This window comes from Eufriesea mexicana, unplaced genomic scaffold (genome assembly GCF_001483705.2).
Source record: "Eufriesea mexicana isolate 0111107269 unplaced genomic scaffold, ASM148370v2 scaffold1643, whole genome shotgun sequence".
Lineage (NCBI taxonomy): Eukaryota > Metazoa > Arthropoda > Insecta > Hymenoptera > Apidae > Eufriesea > Eufriesea mexicana.
Window position 1 is genome coordinate 163,814 of NW_016909745.1, and position 19,967 is coordinate 183,780.

At 39.1% G+C, this 19,967-nt stretch overlaps 1 protein-coding gene across 1 annotated transcript in view; it reads right to left on the bottom strand.

Annotated features, from left to right (window-relative positions):
* LOC108548537 (neuromedin-U receptor 2) overlaps window positions 1–19,530 on the bottom strand; it is a 38,329-nt gene extending 18,799 nt beyond the window's left edge. Inside the window, exons 1-2 of the mRNA XM_017901542.1 lie at window positions 19,052–19,530; window positions 15,262–15,668 (exon numbers count right to left, since the gene is read on the bottom strand). Of these exons, the coding sequence (XP_017757031.1) occupies window positions 15,262–15,668; window positions 19,052–19,530 (886 nt within the window). The remainder of the gene's footprint in view (window positions 1–15,261; window positions 15,669–19,051) is intronic.
* Window positions 19,531–19,967: the final 437 nt, after the last annotated feature.

Consider the following 19,967-nt stretch of genomic DNA (forward strand, 5'->3'; position numbering starts at 1 on the left):
AGAGGATTTAGAATCATCAGATTTATTAGTTCGGGTCCCTCGTTAGATCTACTAGATCTCACGAATCGAAATCGTCTTTCCATAAGAATTTCATAGTTACTATATCGAATGATATGATTAGTCCTATGAGTAATGTCACAGGTATGATTAGTGGCAAATTTTATTAGTAATCAGAGGATTTAGAATCGTCAGATGTATTAGTTCGGACTCCCTCTTAGATCTACTGGATCTCATGACTCTAAATCGTGTCTCTTCGCGAATTTCACAGTTCTAATATAAAAATGATACGATTAATATCACAACTAGTGCCAAAAATATGAATAATGACCAACTCTTCCAGGAACTAAAGGATTTAGCCTAATAAGGGTAATCAGATTGTCTTCCGTATGTAAATTATCAACGATTCTCTGTACGATAATCACTTATCAGCACATTAAGAAACATTTATCTCGTGTTTGCGAAGTGATGCTGAATAAGAAGCTCTCGTGGTGAATTAATCATTGATCATCATTGATGAGAACAATAGAGATATACGTAGGAGGTTTTGAGGGCGTGGAGTAGTTGGAGGAGCAGACAGGAAGTGGATAATCGATGTGCAGGATATTCTCTTAGAGGTATTACTGTCCTGTCAAATCTTCTGAATTTATTGGTGACACAGGATGTATAAGGTAACATGGAAGTACCTTCTTGTGGATATCTCGTACACGTCAACAGGGTGTCCACCCTAAATTTCTTAAGTAGGGCAACCTACTAATCGATATACAGGGTATCCTCTAAGACACGTTATTGTTTTTGCTTCTCTTAGTGTTGATACAGACCTCGCGTGGTGTCTTCTTATAACCTCTCCTCTCCTCGCATCAACAAAGATTTCCACCGCAAATTTACCAAATCGATATATCGATTATCATAGATGTAATATCGCGTTTGGGTGGATTGGCTAAAATAGCGTCGTTTGCTTCTTAATAGAATACAATAAGCTGATACATAGAGTATTGGCTAAGAGAGATTCGCTACGGGCACACTCGACCTGGACTTCTTACTAACATACTGACACACTCTTAGGGACTGCCAAAAGACTGCCAAAAGTTAAAAGGATTTTCACAACAAAAGTAAAACTTATTAAGAATATAATGAACCGATGTAGATGAGATGCTCACAAAAGGGATCAAACGTGATCTGTGGCATATGAAGAATATTCAGCAACTGGTAATGGAAAAAAAGTCAGCTCGCGGATTATTCCGCGCTCGGTGATAGGCGACAGTCGTAACTCGCGGAATATTCCGCACTCGGTGATAGGCGACAGTCGTAACTCGCGGAATATTCCGCACTCGGTGATAGACGACAGTCGTGACTCGCGGAATATTCCGCGCTTGGATGCAAATGGGTTAAGCCATTCATTTTGTCCTTTTCCATACCCAGGCTTCCGTTTCCAATCATGCCCCTTTCCCACCCTCGGTGGGCCAGGCACTTCAACCACTCTGGACGCATCCCTAAACTTTCACTTGACTCTACCATAAATATTCTTTGCAGTCAATCCTATGTTTCCAATCATGCCCCTTTCCCACCCTCGGTGGGCCAGGCACTTCAACCACTCTGGATGCATCCCTAAACTTTCACTTGACTCTACCATAAATATTCTTTGCAGTCAATCCTCTTGCACACGATCACTTTCATTCTATGCCCAGACACACTTGACATTCTTTCAGGGCCGTACTTATTCCAATCCCACATAGATCCGAATAATTCCACTAAAAATACATACCTAATTCAAAGGAAAATGTCTTCTCAATAAAATCTACAAAGAAATAAAAAATCCGCGACCAAAAAGAAGATCGTATTTAATTCAATATTTAAAACATTGAATATTCTTTATATAAGCATATCGATTGTCATTTCAACCACATAAAGCATCCCGCAACTGTTATCATCTATACGTTCACGCGCGTAAAATAAATCAGGCGTGTCAGCGAATAGTAATTCGAAAAAGAAAAAAAAAATCGGAACAACACGAGGCAGTCTATTTTTACAACTCGCGTCGAGTAAAAAAGGAGAAAAATTGATGGAAATATCTGAAAAACCTTGGTGTGGTGTGGAATTTCAATTAAAGCGGAGATTAATTGGACGCGAACAGTTTCGGGAAAAAATCGCGATAAAAGATAGAATCTGGATTGCTCTGTCGGGTCGTGCAGCGATATCCAGAGAATGAAAAAATGCCTGATGTTTCGTGGCCGATGTTTCCGCGCCAAGGGACCACTATTTCGCGGCAATACTTCGGCTTTCCGTGTGGGTGACACGCGAAAATCTATCTTTGGACCGGATTTCGCGCATGACGAATTTTTGTCGCGGTTATCTCCTCGAATAGCGGTCACAGCCATCGTGGATAAAGATAAGTAGGCCCCCGGTGCATATGTAAATTTCGAAACCCAACTTATCTCCTATTTCTCTGTCCGCTGGACCGCTCTTTCCGATCACGTGCACCATTTTGTCAGAACAATTCGGTTATTTTCAACGTCATAGAAGATGCATAAATTTGTTGTACAAAGAGTTACAACGTATCAAGAATTTTTCCCCTCAAGAGTAACTATGAATTCATTAGAATAATATTTAATTACAATACTTTTATTACTACAACTACAACTGATGTCTAATTACTCTTGCTTAAGTACTAAAGTAATTACCGAGTAATTAAGGTAATTACTAGCTTGTAATATTGGTATTTTTAGCATAAAATATAATAGTCATTTCATCGAAATAAGAAAATGTTTATTGAATTTTAATTTAGAAATTTCTTTCATCTCGAGGATAATTGTGTAATTTTTTTTAATTAACGAGTTGTTATATCGAATAATACGATACGTATAAGGCGTTCGTTTTGTATAGACAAAAAGAAATTTTTACTTCGAATTCTCGAAACTCGATTTTGGCAGATAGATCCACCTTTCGAAAATCCCCAAATTTATTTCATACACAATCTCGAAGCTTGCTATATTTTTCGCTTATAAATGAAATTATTTTTACACCGTTTATCGCGCCGAGAACCGAGTTATACTTGTGCAACAACACGCTATATTCCGAACAAACAAATTTCCCAGGATTTGTTATTTTCAGCCTGACACGCGTTTCGAAATTAATTATTTCTTCGATACGGAGAATTTAAAGGAATCTTCTTTGTTATTTCCAATGCAGCGTTCCTGTTCGATTCGAATAACAATTTTCTCCAAATTTATTTTACGTTCTCGACTAATAAAATAATAATCTGTAACCATCGAGATTTTTCATCAATTTCGTACTTTCGGTCAAAAATCGTCTATTTCTCGGTTCCTTCAGCAGACTCTGTTCATGTCGAACGCTTTATTAAATCCTCAGCGAGCTCGTCATCAGACTCTGATGAACGCTGGCTGCAAGGTGAAACGATGGAGCTTTTGAAAAGGACACGACTCAGGAAGCCTCGTTCGCTATTAACCGTAAGAACTCGGAAGACCTTAAATCCTTCCAGGGCTTTTTCCATGTCGCAGGAAGGACAGTTCTTGCTCACCGAATTCGAGCAACCTTGGTCATCCTGAGCTAATGCTCGCGTGGATGAACGAGGATCTACAGTGGTCTACGAAAGTCTTCGTCAGACAAATTTTTCGTTCCATCTCGAACAAACCAATTCTCCGATCTTCCAAATAAATATACCGACGTTTGTTACACGAGATATTCGCTTGTGAATCGAAGGAACTTTATTGTTTGTTTGTTTGTGCTCCGATGATTGCACTATCCACTCGGTTCTGAGATGGATATCGTGAAAATAAATGATATAGTGTCTTCTGCGTGAAGACTTGACATAGATTATAGTATATTAATATTTCTCAATGAATTTTTCAATTTTTGCAATTTTCTGATGTCGACATCTTTTCTTAGATCCCAATCTGTCACTGTGGGGACTGTGAAGTAAGTGGTTAACTTTAGTTTAGTTTTAACTTTATTTTTTGGTTGCTAATGTGAGGGAAGTCTAAGTAAGGAAAGTCAGAGGTTCAATAGGAAACATATTCTAAAGTTTGATTCATTTTACTTGCTTTCCTTTTCCTTTTTTAATGCAATTTGGTAGACTGAAAGCTGGATATCAGCTGATGCTTCTTTAACCGTTTGGATCCCAAGCAGCGCGATCGCGCTTCTTCAGTCGAAGTGGTGCTCTCGACTTTGATATACGTACGTCACATAGTACCAACAAGCGCTATCGCGACGATTGGGAATCTTCGACATAAAATTAAACAAGCGCTATCGCGACGATTGGGATTTTCCGACATAAAATTAAACAAGCGCTATCGCGACGATTGGGATTCTTTGACATAAAATTGAACAAGCGCTATAGCGACGATTGGGATTTTTTGACATAAAATTAAACAGGCGCTATAGCGACGATTGGGATTTTTTGACATAAAATTGAACAAGCGCAATCGCGACGATTGGGATTTTTCGACATAAAATTAACCCCTTGACTACGGCAGACTTTGATACGTAGTGGCCATACCATACGGCAGGAATTGAGTTACGATGTACGCCACTTTTGTGAAAACAAGCGCCCTCCATGTCAGAAAGCCAAACTACGTCGAGTGCCTATAGGCACCCTCCGTGTTACAAACGCAAAATTTCTAAGCGTCCATAGACGCCCTATGTGTCACAAACGTAAAATTTCTAATCGCCTATAGGCGCCCTCCGTGCCACAAATGCAAAATTTCTAAGCGCTTTCCGTGTCACAAACGCAAATTTCACTCGATTAAGGCAAGCGTTATCGCGCTGTTCGGGGTTTTTCGACCGTGTTCTTCCAAAAGCCTCTGGGACTCAAACGGTTAACGTCTAGATAGAAAAGAGCCGAGTTTCTCCGGTGAAATACTTTCGACTGGGACTGTGTATTCTAAGCATAACGTGTAGACCTGCCATCAGTACCTACCCGAAACGGAGGGTTCCTCTTGATCAAGGTAAACGAACGAGGAAAAGAAAAAAGAGGACCTTGGTCGACCTGGCCACCCACACACCGCCACGTGAAGAGCAAACCGTTGTTCATGACGAAGGAGAAACATCATCCTACCTACCTATTATGTTTCTCAGGCACAAACAGTGATCAAATATAGCCTGGGAACCTACCGGTTTATAATAAATCTGAAACTTTATTCAGCACCCTCTTCCTATTTTAACACTGAATTATCTACATGGATATAAAGAACAGGGAGCAGACGAGTAGAAGGAGAATCCTTGGATCGTTTGATCTTTCACTATGAAGAACGAATTATAGAGGAATTATAAAGAAGATAATATACAGGGTGGTTCACCACATATTTTCATCTAGATATATGTCATTATTATTATACATAGCGAAAAATATTTCGGATGAAGTTGAATAGTTTTGAGAGAGGTACTAGTTTTCTTGTATATGGACGTGTAAAGGACACATGAAGATCATTAAAATTTTTTAAAATGGAATCATATATTTTTTATTACATCATCTGATGTTCCTTCATATTCTTTACAAAAAGGTATTAACCTATTTATATTAACCCTTTGCACTCAGCGATTTTTCCGTTACAGGAAAATAGTAATTCGAAGACTTTCTATCATAAACTCGAGGATATTTTTAAAAGGGTAAATAAGAAATCGTATGCAAATTAAGACGTAGATTTATTTTACTTTGATATTCCAAACATTGTTGGGTAATTGTAAATTTGATATATTAATTAACATCCATCTTTAGAATTTGATTAAATGGTGACTGAGGGTCACCTCTCGAGTGCAGAGGGTTAAAAAGTCATTGATTTAGGAGATATTTTAATTGTACTGTCTATTGCCAGAAAAGGTCCATTGACAGAATATGGCGACCATTTGCATCGCAACACTTTCTGAATCGATAAATGATTCACTAACACTACGTAGTGTATCTGATGTTATTTTGTTACACTCGTTGATGATACCCCCATATTGGCCATTGTAGTCGGAGGCTCAGCGCACATATTATTTTTCAAGTAGCCCCACAAGAATCTTTATATAAAAGGAGAAGAGTCAGCAATAAATTTGAAAGCTATTTAACAATTTTCTCCATTTTGCTACTCGTTGTACTTGGTTAAATATAACTACATTCTATAGGCTATCAAACTACCGAGTGTCATCAGGATCGATGATATCATCTCGATCATCGCTGGATGTAATAATATACTCGTTATATCAATCGAGCCAATTATCCTCCCATAACCTGGGCAGCTCCCCTAACCGCGAAGAAATTCATTAGACCATTATTCCCCATATGACGATAATGTCGATCACCTATTAAGACCCAAAGAACCGATAAAGGAAGAGTCGAAAGTCCCAGATATAACACGACCAAATAATTGACAGCGCATGGAAGCTATAACACGATGCGATATAATAAATATGGATAAAATCGCCATAAATCGGTAATATCGATACTCATGGAAGATTACCCTGAAAGAAAAGAAGCTTTATAAAGGTGACGACAATTTTTCGGCTGGACCTCGTTGACAAGAAGCAAAGACCATCTCCAGACATCTATTTACGATCGCATTTTGGTAGCGTCGGTTTGTGTAAGGTTTCGCGAGGCCATGCTAGATCTCGATCTATTTCCTGATCGATCTGCTTACGCAAACCTTGCCCAAACGCTAATCCCTGTGTTTCGCGAGAGCCGCCGTCGATACGATACTCTTCTTAATCCTCGAGCTCACGCGACTTGGCAGAAGTTTGCGTGTCACTGGTGATTAGGGAGGCTGTGGTGACTTGACACGATTTGGGGCAGAGATAACCGTGAATAGAAAGAATCTTGGCATTTGGTAATATCTTGTCAAAGATTTACATCGATATTCGATACGTTGACTATAGTGCTTTCGTTGGTAAAAAGAGTTTTGCATCGTGATATCTTCTACTCACGTCAGCAGAATCTTCCTGTATTCCTTTAGATCGTGCGTGATGCAAGAAGACTTATAGGTGACGAACAGAATGCTATTAATTAATATTCTCTGCTCTTAATAATTCGTAGTGAACTATAATTCATAGTTAAATATAATTCATAGTAACCATAATTGATGGTCAATTCCTAGTTTCCAGGGAAAGTGTCAAACGAGGGGTTGGAAATAAGGGTGGCTCGAAGGATGAAAGTTCGGGCGAGGAATACGGGTTACCCTAGTCTCTCAAGTGTGGTATTGTCCAGCTTTTTCAGCCGATCTCACCATAGCTCTACTCTCTGTCTAGATGTGTTTTGATAACTTCGAAAGATGTAACGAGTTTTTTCCCAGCAATTTTTCACAGAAGGGAGTTATTCGAGAAAGTTATTCGAACTTTAATTTTGGAACGGCGATGGACGGCGCAGAGGAGGAACGTATAATGGAAGCGTAAAGCTAAGTACCACTCCGGAAAAATCGAAGGATACAGCTCCTCGGTGAGAGACGTTTTTAGATTTTATTACCCTTTCGCGGGGAATAAAAGATAGGCTTAAAATAGAGGATCAAGTAAACACGGCGAAGCGAAATTAAAAGGTACCTAATGACACACAACGCGGCGTATGGACTTTTCTGTGGAGGTGGAGGTATTTCGGAGCTTCCAAGGTCGATTCGACATCGTTAAATGGGACAAAGCATTCTTTTCCAACTGCGCTAATTGATTTATTTAGCCTATATTAGCGCGCAGGGAAAGACACTGGGTTCCATTTAGCGAAACGGGACGGACCTTGAAATCTCAGAAATATCTTCACACAAAAAGAACCATACATCACGACCCGTGCCACATGGGATCATTTAATTTTGCCTTATGGAATTTATTTCTGTCTTCGAACCGTTTGAAACGCCGTCCAGTTACGTGAGCCACCCCGTGCAAATGGCCCCTCTATAATGCGACATACGATATTCATGACGGAAAACAAACTTGTCTTACGCGAGTCAAATTAGTTTTAACTTTGACAACCCCTAATCGTGCTCTTAATAACGGTACACGCAATTGTACTTCTATTCTGATTTTATCTATCACTGGCAAGTCATCTCACCCTGATAGAAGAGTACAAACAAGGGTGATAATTAAAAAAGAAAAAATGGCTGTCCTAGGTATCTCGAATATAATTATCTAAGAATACTAGTATACCCAAGTATACTATTCCATGTATTATTTACACATCGGTAGATCTAATTATTACACCCACGATAAAGTTTCGAATATCCCGCGAATAATACAACCTAATTTCGATTCTATTTTTCCGTAAAGAAAAATTTCCTGATCCGTTAAATTTTCTCTTTTTCGCGGAATCTGCCGATTATAATTGGCACGACGTTACAGGGGGTTGAACGGAAGCTCATAGGGAGACGTCCACGGCTCGTCATTTATCGATTGCACACGCGCCACACCTCGTAAATCCGAGTGAGTATAAACAAGGCGATTTTCGCTTACGTATACAAAGGGAGTGGTTGCGATTGAAATCACCGGGAAAAGAACGCGTTCCCGACGCGGACGTTCGCGAGAAGGAAGCTGGAGGATCGACGATGGGGGATTTAGGGGGTGAATAGGGTCGAAGGGGGAATTAAGCTGATGTTTAATGGCCTATTTGCGGTGCTTTCGGGAGCTGGCTAAGAAGTGTCTCGTAAATCACGAGTTAAAACAATGTTCGAGAGATTTCGGAGGTGGTAATCGTTGATTGGGCGGTTATGAATGGGAAACACGCCCGTCTTCCGGTTTGGATTCGCGAATCCCGGGGAGAGATCGTGTTTGAGTAAAACGTTTCACGTGGGGGAATTAATTTCGATTCCAGGCGAAATATTTGATTTTCGAGAAACGAATGAAATGACAGGGAACCGTATAATTGGCGAATTAAATAAAATTTAAGTAAGATTAAATTTTTAAAATAAAAACAATTTTTATTTGAGTTCCTGCAGGTGACCTCGTTGCATTTTAGTAACTCTGTCTATCCTTATATTATTTCAAATAATAAAAGAAAAATGGCGTAAAGTAGATATTAATAAATAATAAGTATTATTAATTTAGGAAAGTTATATGAAAAAAATAATTCAGCTTCGAATTAATTTTACGCTTCCAATGAGGACACTGAATTCGTTGTGATGGAATTGAATGAATATTTCATCGAATCCTCTACTGAGCTTTTTCTGCCGATGCAGTAAATTCCGCAAGTTACGGAATATTGAATATCTAAGAAGCTTACTGTCACGAAGAAAATCGTGTAACTTTGATAGTTAACGAGAAAATGCAAAAGAAGGATGGTATTAAGCAACATGCAAGAGACCGACCAAGAAATCTAACATATCGGAGTTTAAAATACTTTACGATTTCAGCAAGCACTCCACGAGAAGGTGGACAGAAGTCTTCCATTAAGTTCCATTAAGTGCTTTCGTATTCCATAGATTGATATGGCGTATAGAGACCCTGGGAACAAGATCTACGAGCTGAGTTAGCAATATCTTAGCGAGAAGAAATTTTCTGAATGATTCAGCGACAAAACGGGACTTAAATCGATTTATCGAAATAACTCGAATTTACACGCACCGTTACGAAATGAAATCATCGATACGAAGCTCTCAAGCTGAAATGGACGAAGACTTTCCACCGGATTCGCCATTTTGTCGAAGTACCAAACACCCAGAATGCAACTCGGCGATCCAACATCAGACTAGCGACGGGTGGTTACATCGTGTAAAGTTTGCTGCAACCATAATTCAAAGTTTACGAGAAGACAAAGTGCCCACAACTATTTGTTCTCGGGCTTAACCATTTGTATCATTGCTACGAAAATACCGCAGCGGCCATCGTAAATTCTGTTCACCCGCAAGTGAACCAACTCACCCAAATATCCAACCAGTATGGTCGCCTGTCGCTGGTTCGAACTAAATTTAGGGATATATATAAATATCGAACTCAAAATTATTCGACGATTAAATTTATTAAGAATCTCTGATAGCATCTCGCGATTAACGCATCACCATTTCGCTAATAGGATTTCCTATTACGGGACACAAAGTCACTCGTAATTCCGCCAGATGAGTCGTTCCTGCGAAATGAATTACAACGTAGCTTCAAAACTTCCTTTAAGAAGCATTAACGACTGACAAGAAACAAATTTGTTGCGAGACAAATTGCCACTCCACGATACGGAACGAATTTGCAAACTTGAAATCGTTAAGATATAAGTATAAATCGTTAAAACATAAGTCGAAAAAATATAAAAGGTTTTGTGGAACGTGATCAAGTAGAACTTGAGAATGGCAATCGATCTATGCATACGCGTAGGTGGATATTCCAGAGAATATTTTCCCCTGGAAAGGTCGCCATTCCGCGTGCTTTATTTCCATATTTACTATAGAAGCGCAGCCATCTTGGTTCCAACAGCGAAAAATTTGCATTTCCTTGTGATATTTTATATTAAAATTGCATCAAGGATGATATCTCCGAATATTTTGATATTTACAGTCATTTGTTACTCGCGTAATTTCGTTTTTGATACGCAAACGAAGTTTGAGGTTAAGTCGGTGGGACCAAGATGGCGTCGCTGATTGGAGTCCGAATCGAAATAGGGATAATAAATATCGTGGCAGTTTCAGTCGAGGAACTGTACTTAATCGAATTGTTATGACATCATTAAGAAAGTGAGGAGTAGAGAAGGTGCCAGTTACATTAGGAAAGAAGTGTGGTATTGACAGGTACACGAGCAGATTTTACTAAGAGTGGGCGTCGTAGGAAAAATTGTCGGCTATTTATGCTCGATTGAGAAGGTGGACGAGGTCGAGGGGAAAAAGAGAAATAGAAAGAGCAACGTGAAATCTATAAATTCTGCTAAAAGTAATAATTCGAAATAATTTAAAAAATACAGGAGTATCAAAAACGATACCGAAGATAATAAAATTATTTGTCTCCATAATAAGGCTGGTATTTAACACTAGGTTTACGGACATTGTCTGTATACTGAGGACACTTGTCAAATTGACAGGTAAAAGAAACCACGTGCATATAATTTTAAAACAATTATATATTATATTAACAATTTTAATATAAGCTAACTAAATCTGTTACCATCGTATAATTAGAGTAACCCTTCCGTCAAATTCACGGATTTTATAAATCTAGTGTTGAACTGATAAGGGAAAGAATTATGCATATTACATCATTATTATATTATTAGCATTGTTATATACAGCATATGTTACAGCATTCACACGAGAGATTAACAAATTAAAAATAAAATCAGAGGTAAAAGAAATAAATTGAAGGATCATATAAAGAGCAAACTATAGCTTCGTTTAGGTCGATTTGAATAATGGAAGATATAAGGGACGTTGAATGACCTCGATCGGATTTCCATGTTCCCTTTCGTTCGCGAGATCATGGATCGTTTCACTCGTCTCGATATCGTTGTCGATACAACAGGATACGAGGGTCGTGGTCGCACAGGTCCATAAACTACCCGAAATCACGAGGTCGTACGGTTTTACGAGCCCACCTTTGTGATCTGCTGTGCGGACGAGCACCTAGGAGCGTGCACGCGCGGCTGAAAAAGCCTCGAGATATAGTTGTTCGGGATCCATGGCGATCGAATTTACGATCGTCGATTCAGTCGTCGGCCATGTTCCTGGTTATCAGTCGGACCAGTCATTTCGCTTGGTTTTTTCGCAAATGAGAATTTCGAGGGAACGATCGCGATGAAAGAACTCGATGAGAAATCGATGAGATGAGAATCCGCTAGGAATGTAAGGAGGATTCGATGAGAATGTGCAGGATATTCGATGCGAATTGAATCGGAGCTATCTGGAAGCTCGCTGTGATAAAATTCGCGTGAAAAATCGACGGGATATTGGTGGACATGTTACGGACACTCGAATATGATATCGAGTACAACTGGATGAAGAAGAACACTTATTTCCAAAATTTTTATCTCGAAATTTAAAAGACGATACGATTCCGTGCGAATAGTCCGCGATTTTCGTTTCTCGCGATTTTATAGCGGATGTATTCGTCATTCGCAAAGGCGACTGGGAAATACGTAAACGATGTGACGTTGGTGGACGACTTTCATAGAAAACGAATAAATCCGGTGAAAAGAGAGAATATCTTCGATGGAAGACACGTTTCTTGAAATAGAAATTTTTTGATATATTCTGCTATTTTGCGCATTGTCATCGTGAAGCTCGATGAGAGATCGAGAATCGCGTTACGAATTTATTGTATAGGACATGTCAAAACAGATGGTATTACTATTGCAAGATGGCGGAACTAATCTTGAGACACCGAAAATTCACGAAAGAACAAGAACACGATAACGCAAACTCAAAACTCGTAAACTGATTTAACTAAGGGAAAGAACACCAAGATAACGAAAACACGCAAAGACGCACTCTTTTAAAACTCTCTTTCCAACACCAAGCGACTCACGCTTGTGCTGGACACAACCGATTTCCAAGGACTCTGTTTTGCTTGTCAAGTACCACGCTTTTATGCTTTTCTTAACCTACGCTTCACCTCCCCGTAGAGGAGTCACGCAACTTAATTTTGTTATATAGAATAACGTTTCGATTTGCTTCTAGAAGATATCGATCGGTTTACAATTTGTTTTTGTTGGCAATAGCCGATTCGCGATTTCTTTTGGTATCCTACACTATGCATGATGTTATACTACGTATAAAAACGAGTCGAAAAGTAAGAATAAAATTTTATCGTTTGTGGCCTCGTTTCCGATAAAATCGAGATTGAAATAGAAAGCGCAGATACCCCGTCGGCGGCCATATTGAAAGCATTTAGTGGAGGTGCAGTGGAATGCACACATTTTCAAACTCGATTTCCTCGAAAACGCAGCCCCCGAGGAGAAAATTGTACTCTTCTCATTCGATTTATTTTAGATCGTAGAATCATCTACTGATTCATTGTGCCATCCGTCTTGAGTCATCTTGTCGACAGAAAGACACAGCTTTAAATATATCCAGGTTAACCTCGCCGATGTTTCATTTAGACATCTTCTATCTTTTATACTTTTCAAGGAATAATTCTAGATAAAATAAAATAATTTCCCAGTAGAAAATTATTACAGAAACAATGTCAGAAACGTCTTCTTCTTGTTCCCTTTGTAACTTCTTGGAAAGGATGGGAATTATTTAAGAGTTCAAGATGAAATTCGCGAAATGTCAAGTATATTCTTTAGAACGAAAATTTAGCAGTGATGGTAGCTACAACTTTCTTCCATACTGCAAGAGCCTTTTCATGCCTTTTCATGTTATTAACAGTCATTTCTCGAGCCATTTCATCCCTTCCAACCATGCTTTAATCGCCCTTCAAACGAGCGATTATCGCGACGATTCGAGACACAATGGGAGACTCTTCGAGGCGAGATAAATTTTTCGCATGATCCCAGACCGATTCACCAGTCGTAAAAGAATTTATCACCGAAGGAACTATCTTCATGGGTCGTAAAACAGCGAATCTCCGCGACATCGGACGGATTAAGCTTTCTCCCCTGGCGAGCGCAGTTCGATGAACAATAAGTTAAACAAACGATTACAGAAACGAATCTCGGATGTCATTTGTCTGTCTTCCATGTCATTTCCTTTTTCTTCCTTCTCTGCTAATCCACTCGACGATTGCTATTTCTAAACCGGTTTTACGTCTTCATAAAGTGGCTGCGATTTTTATTACTACACCTTGTCAGCGAAATTGCAAATGGAATTGTTAATTAACCAAGATGACATTTCTTCGCAGAATTTTTCTCTTACCGAACATGCTATATAATTTACGTATAATTTGTTTGCGATTTTAAGTCGTTTCGCATCCATTTCGGAAGCTCCTTGTTTCGTAATCCTCCGTTGAATTCGGAACTCGTTTATTTTAATGTATTCGAGTTTTAAAACATTTTCAGACGTTTTATTAATTTCACTGCTCGATCGTTTATTTTATATATTTCTCGCGTGTTTTATAGTCTTTCGGTAGGAACGAACAGGCGTTGATGCTTGCATAATTTTTACGATGGTGACGGAATAATATATTTCGCTGAAGTAAAAGATTTTAGGAAGAATATCGTCACTCACATAATTCATAAAGACTTCCTAAAACGTATAGATCGTATGATAAATCTGTGCAAAATTTTGACGAAACGTTATTCGCGTGTTTCAAAAACAATATTCAGAAATACGTACTATAAATTTCTGTGTCGTGTACGTTTTAGAGAAAGCATTATTATTCGTAATTTTTACACATTTCCGAAGTGGTATATTACAAATCTACGTAAGAGCTTCGGGAAAAGTATTATTATCCCTATCACACTTTTTCGCGGGAAATTTATGAAACTATAAAATTTGTAAAAACGTAAACCTCCGACAGAGCCTTAGCGAAAATATGATTTATATTTTCATCGAAAAGTTAGCACTGTCTCGTTACTCCTAAATATTACCGTTCTTTTTTACGGGAAGATTTATGTCTTAAACACCATACTTCTAGAAATACGCATTATGCATCGACATAGCAAACATTACTATTTTCGGAATATCTCTCGTGAAAAATTTCCACGGATATTCACTGAGAATTAACACGGTGCTAATTCTATATAAAATCATTCAGATCTACAGAAAATATGTGCAGATCCAGAGATAGTATATCCAAAAGATAGTATTCATTCTTTCCCTTTTCACAGATATCATTCTAAATTAATAACAAAATTTTATATTCCTCGCAGAAAGTATCTCTATTTCCTAGTATTTTCTACTAGTATCCACTATTTGCAGAAAATTGTCCCGCCCCAAAAATTCCAAATTTCTTAAAGGGATAAAGTGTAAGCCATAGTAAATTTAATCTTTTATAAGTTATACGTTAACCACCCCAAAAATTACAAATTTCTTGAGGGGTTAGCATATGAGTCACAGTAAATTGAACGTTAACCACCTCAAGAAATTCCAAACTCCTAAGTCAAGGGGTTAAAATCGGCCATTTAGATCGTAGTTGGCATCCCTAAAATTCTAAATTCCTACGTCAAGGGGTTAAAATCGGCCATTCAGATCGTAGTTGGCATCTCTGAAGTTCCAAATTCCTAAGTTAAGGGGTTAAAATCGGCCATTTAGATCGTAGTTGACATCTCTAAAATTCCAAATTCCTAAGTCAAGGGGTTACAATCGGCCATTTAGATCGTATTTGTCACCCCTAAATTTCTAAATTTCTTATTCAGATTCCAAGAAAAATTCCAAACGAATCACACCAGTGTTTTAATCCCCTGGTTACATATAATTAGCAAATGGAAGCACTGCTTACCCAACATTCGAATCACGTTCCTCTGCGAGGCGCTTCTACTCCTTCCGGTGTCACAGTGGTTCTGTCCGCTAGGCAAGTGGTTCCTCTTGACGGTAGCCGTGAGCAGTCTCGATCTTCTCAGCTTGATCGCGATCAGTATGTAGAGAACGATGATGATAGTCATCGGAAAAACGAAGAACAGCATCGTCGATATCTCGAAGGCGTGTTCGATGAGGATCTGCTTCATGGAGCATCGAGCTGTGTCCAAGACCACCGAGCCGTTGCTGTACTCGTAGATGATGCCAAATTGAATAGCCTGTGGCACCGCTAGGCACAGTGCCAACAGCCAGATCACTATGACGAACTTCACCGCTCGGGACAGCTTCGACATGGTGTGAGAGATAAAAGGATGACAGATCGCGACGTACCTGAAAGAACAACACACGTCGGTTCAGTTTTTCCGTCGAGCTCCAAGCGTTTGGAGGCTTGTTAGCAGTCTCTGGCCAAGCCTCTCCGATGGGAACACGTCGGTGGAGTGGAAAATTGAGATTAATGGGAGAGACGGATTAATGTACCATATATACCTTAACCTATTAATATTGGAATATTGCACTTCGCGTGCTGGCTGGATTTTTATTTAATTTTTTTACCCCTAGCTCGACTTTTTTGGTTAATTAATTTTAGTTTTAATTTTAATTTTAATTGATTTTAGAATCAGAGGTTTATAAAGAATAAATAGAATAGGACTTCCTATAACGCGAGAGATTATTTCACAAATATCTCTTTAGAGATACTCTACAAGAAATCAAGAGTACGAGTCATTAGAAATAAATAAAGCATTATCTTTTATTTTATCTTGGAACATTTTTAAAGGTAAAACCCACTTCATTTTTTAATCCGTGAAGTCCTATGAAATTATTTCAATAGACATACTATTAACTATGGTAGGAATGGCTATTTTTAATTAATTAATTAAGCTGCCCTTAGGGTCCATTGATCAGATACACACGAGTACGCTGTTTTAATTAGAAAAACCGAACCTAATTATTTTTGTCCGGAGTTAATGAACCATGTGTCTATTAAATATGCGTATTACCCAATTTGAATAAAGAGTGTACATTAAAACCCGCGAGATTTGAAAAGAGTTCTCAGAATAATTCATGTAAAACACGTACTCGAAGTTCCACGGCATGGGAGCATATTTTACATGAAAATTATTCGTCAGAATACAGGGTCGCTAATGAATAGCCAGTGAACGTATTAATGGAGCCATTCTGAGGACAAAATCCTTCATTTTTCTCAAATTTATACGTTGTATTTATATTAGCCGAAACTGGATGTTTGTATATCGTTTGTTGCATTTAATATTCTTTACGATGTTTCCAAAGATATGTAAATCGAAAAGTCTGCAGCGTAAAGAAAGACGGAATTGACAATTTTATAGGTTTCCGCAGCGTTGCTTAGCATTTCGAAACTGAGCATACACATCGGAGCCTTCTTGGACGGCAAAAAGGACCATAAAGCGAGAAGCCGATAATTCTTTTAGAATGGCAAAAAGGTGAACGTAAAATCTGTTACAGAAAATCGAATCCTTTCTCGAGAGATGACCCTATTTCTGCAAATAAATTTCTGATAAAAACGAAAAGGAATTCGCTGCAATAAAATATAGTTAAAGTAAGTTCTGTGAATCCGAGGAGAAACAATGTTACCTTTATAGAAATATATCGCGACAACTGCGTTCCTCCGGAAGCCATCTTTAAAAAGACCTTTTCAACATCCACTTTGTCAACTTGTCACGATAGAAACGCCTTTTGCAAAGCTGTGGCCCAACAACGTAATTGACGTTGTAAACAGGGAAAAATAGACCAGATAGAAGGGAAGTGAAAGATCTCTTAAATTTCCAGACTGTTACTTAATTCTTTAAACATCCACGGATATTTTTAACACATTTTTTAACCCTCTCGTAAAATCCCTAATTGTTACTCGTTTAATAATCCTGGTATTTAACATAGTAGGAAAAATTAAATTTTTGATAATATATGTTACGTAGATATGTTATGTAGAGGATGAAAAGTCCTAAGTCAAAGATGAAAAATAGTTCTGGTTCGATTTCGGAAGATATTAATCATAATTGTCGGAAAAGTATCGATTCTTCGTTTAACGAGCGTGAAGCGCTCAATCTATCAGCCATCTTGCCACAATTTCCGTCGTAATCGTTCGTCAGAGAGTAGGGTTACACGAGGCAGAGATCGAAGCGTCTCCGAACAGAAAATAAAAGAAAGACGAGGCCCGGGAGAATTTGGACAAGCTTTATTTGCGTCAGCCAGGAAGGGTTACTTCCGTCTGTTCTGGGAATTTCCGCGTGACAAGGGGGTGACATGTAACCATACACCCCGAAAGCTCGATGCTTTTAGTCGCAAACACTTTGGTCTATACTTGTCAAGAGGTCCCAAACGAATTACAACCGCGTGGCAAACATCAAAAAAGCGATTTACCGTACCACGATATTTATCCGGCGTGAAAATAGACAAGGATAATTAATCGCGATATCGAAAGAGTAATTAAAAATAATGTGAAATTTGATAGCTCGGTGTAATATTCTCTTTAATGAAAAAATTAATTACTCGTGGTTTGGGAAACTCTGATTCTAACTACAATCGAAGAAAGTAAAACAGAAGCATTGGAAAAGGAAGCAGAAGAAATAAAGAAAGGGCTAGTTTGGAGATTACGTTTTGGTCTGCCTCTAGAATCTGGAGTAACAGTGATCAAACAAAGTCTGAAACGTCAATTGCAAAAACCCTGCCATTTAGCAAGCCGAACATACAGCACCTTTAACCGACGTCTCGAAGTGATCGAATCCTTAAACACGACTGCTTCGATCAATCACCCATTTCGAAGGAAAGGTAAACAGAAGAAGAAGCCTACAGTTGGTTCACATGTCTCTGCAACCCTTCCAGCCATCTCGAGCTCTTTCAGACCATTACTCTACGTCACTGCTGCCTACCGGTTCAACCCTTAAGGTTATCAAAGTATCATCTTGATAGCCACGTGCTACTTCCAACAAGGAACAATTATTTATCACGATAAGAACGGACGAGTAAAATTCTCGAGTTCGTTTATCGTCTTGTACTACCTTTCTACAATTTTCTGTTATCTTAACGAACTCGTGTGATTTTGTATATTATAGCTAAATAGGCTGACGTAACTTTCCAAGAGCAAGGACCAGCTGCAGCTTATGAAGTTTCTCATCCAAGTCTGCGAATGAGTTAAGTGTAATTTCTAGAACACCCATGTCTAAAATTATACAATATACCATCGCTCTGCAGTCATACTTACATAAACATGTACAAAGAAGAAAAGTTTTCAAGCTTCCCTCTAAGCTGTAAAACTCACTCTGACACCATACTTCGTCGGAAGCTATTTTTTTAAAATTCTACTCGGAAGCTCGAAAGCGTTTGTAAAAGCTCGAAGGGATTATCTATCTACGAACATTCCTGAGGATTTTAACGCTAATCACGTGTCTTTGTATTAAAGGAGGATTTAAAGAAGTATTACAAAAGAAGGACTCATGCCATCGTCATCCTAAACTGCTCACGTAGAATGAGAAATATAAAATGAAAAATAGCTGTGATCAAACCCAAAGAATATTTAGGATTATCATGATTAAAATGTCATAAGCTCACAGCAGCTTGGATACTTTTTATCAGCCATTATGATAATCAAGAAAATAAACACCAAAGGCCAGAAATTCCGAGAAGCTTTCATCGGTCTACCACGTTATTAGTAGCTCAATTTAAATTCGTTTACGAACCTCTCGACGGTGAAGGCGGTAATGGTGAGCACCGTTGCGTTCACAGACGTCTCCGCAGCAAAGCTCTGAATAATGCAGAACACCTCCCCGAACATGTACGGGAATTGCGACCAGATGTAGTACATCTCCGGCGGCAGGCCGGATATCAGCAGCAGTAAATCAGACACGGCCAAGCTGAACAGATAGTAGTTGGTCGCCGTGTGCATCGACTTGTTACGCGCGATCACCACGCACGTGGACACGTTGCCTACCACCCCGGTAAGAAATATCACGACATAGATCACCGTGATCGGTAGAACAATGTACAGTGGATCGCGTCTGGTAGACGAGTCTTCTTGTTGCAGAAACGTCACGATCGGACTCGTGTAATTCCCCAGCTGGTCACCTGGGACCAGGGGATCCTCGCGACTTCCTGTAACGTTTATGGCTGTCCTCATCGCCGATGCTTTCGAATCGACAGACTCGTTCAACGAAATCATTCCTTCGGACCAGGCTTCTCACGAGTTCCGAACAGACGAACGAAGATGACTAGTTTCTATATGATTGACTAGCGGAGAATCGAGGAGACTTTGACGAGCTTCAGAGTGTCGTCGAAGATCCCTCTGGAGGTTCATTTGCGAAGACGTGAGCGACACGACGACAGGCAGGGTCAACGACCGTCATTTTCCGGCCCTTCGAGGGACGAAGAGGAGCTCCTGGTGTCCCTCGGCGACGATTAAGTCAATTTCGGCCAATTACGGGTAAACGATTCGATCATACGTGTCTAGTTGCCTTTGCTATCGATCCGGCTAACCAAGTGACCATCGATGCGTGCTTCTTCTTGCGAGGTCTCCATTTAGGTTCGATAAGTGGGTTCGAAATTCTTCCGTGGTGGAAAAATATCGAGGTATATGGTTCTCATTGGAGAGTTACTGGG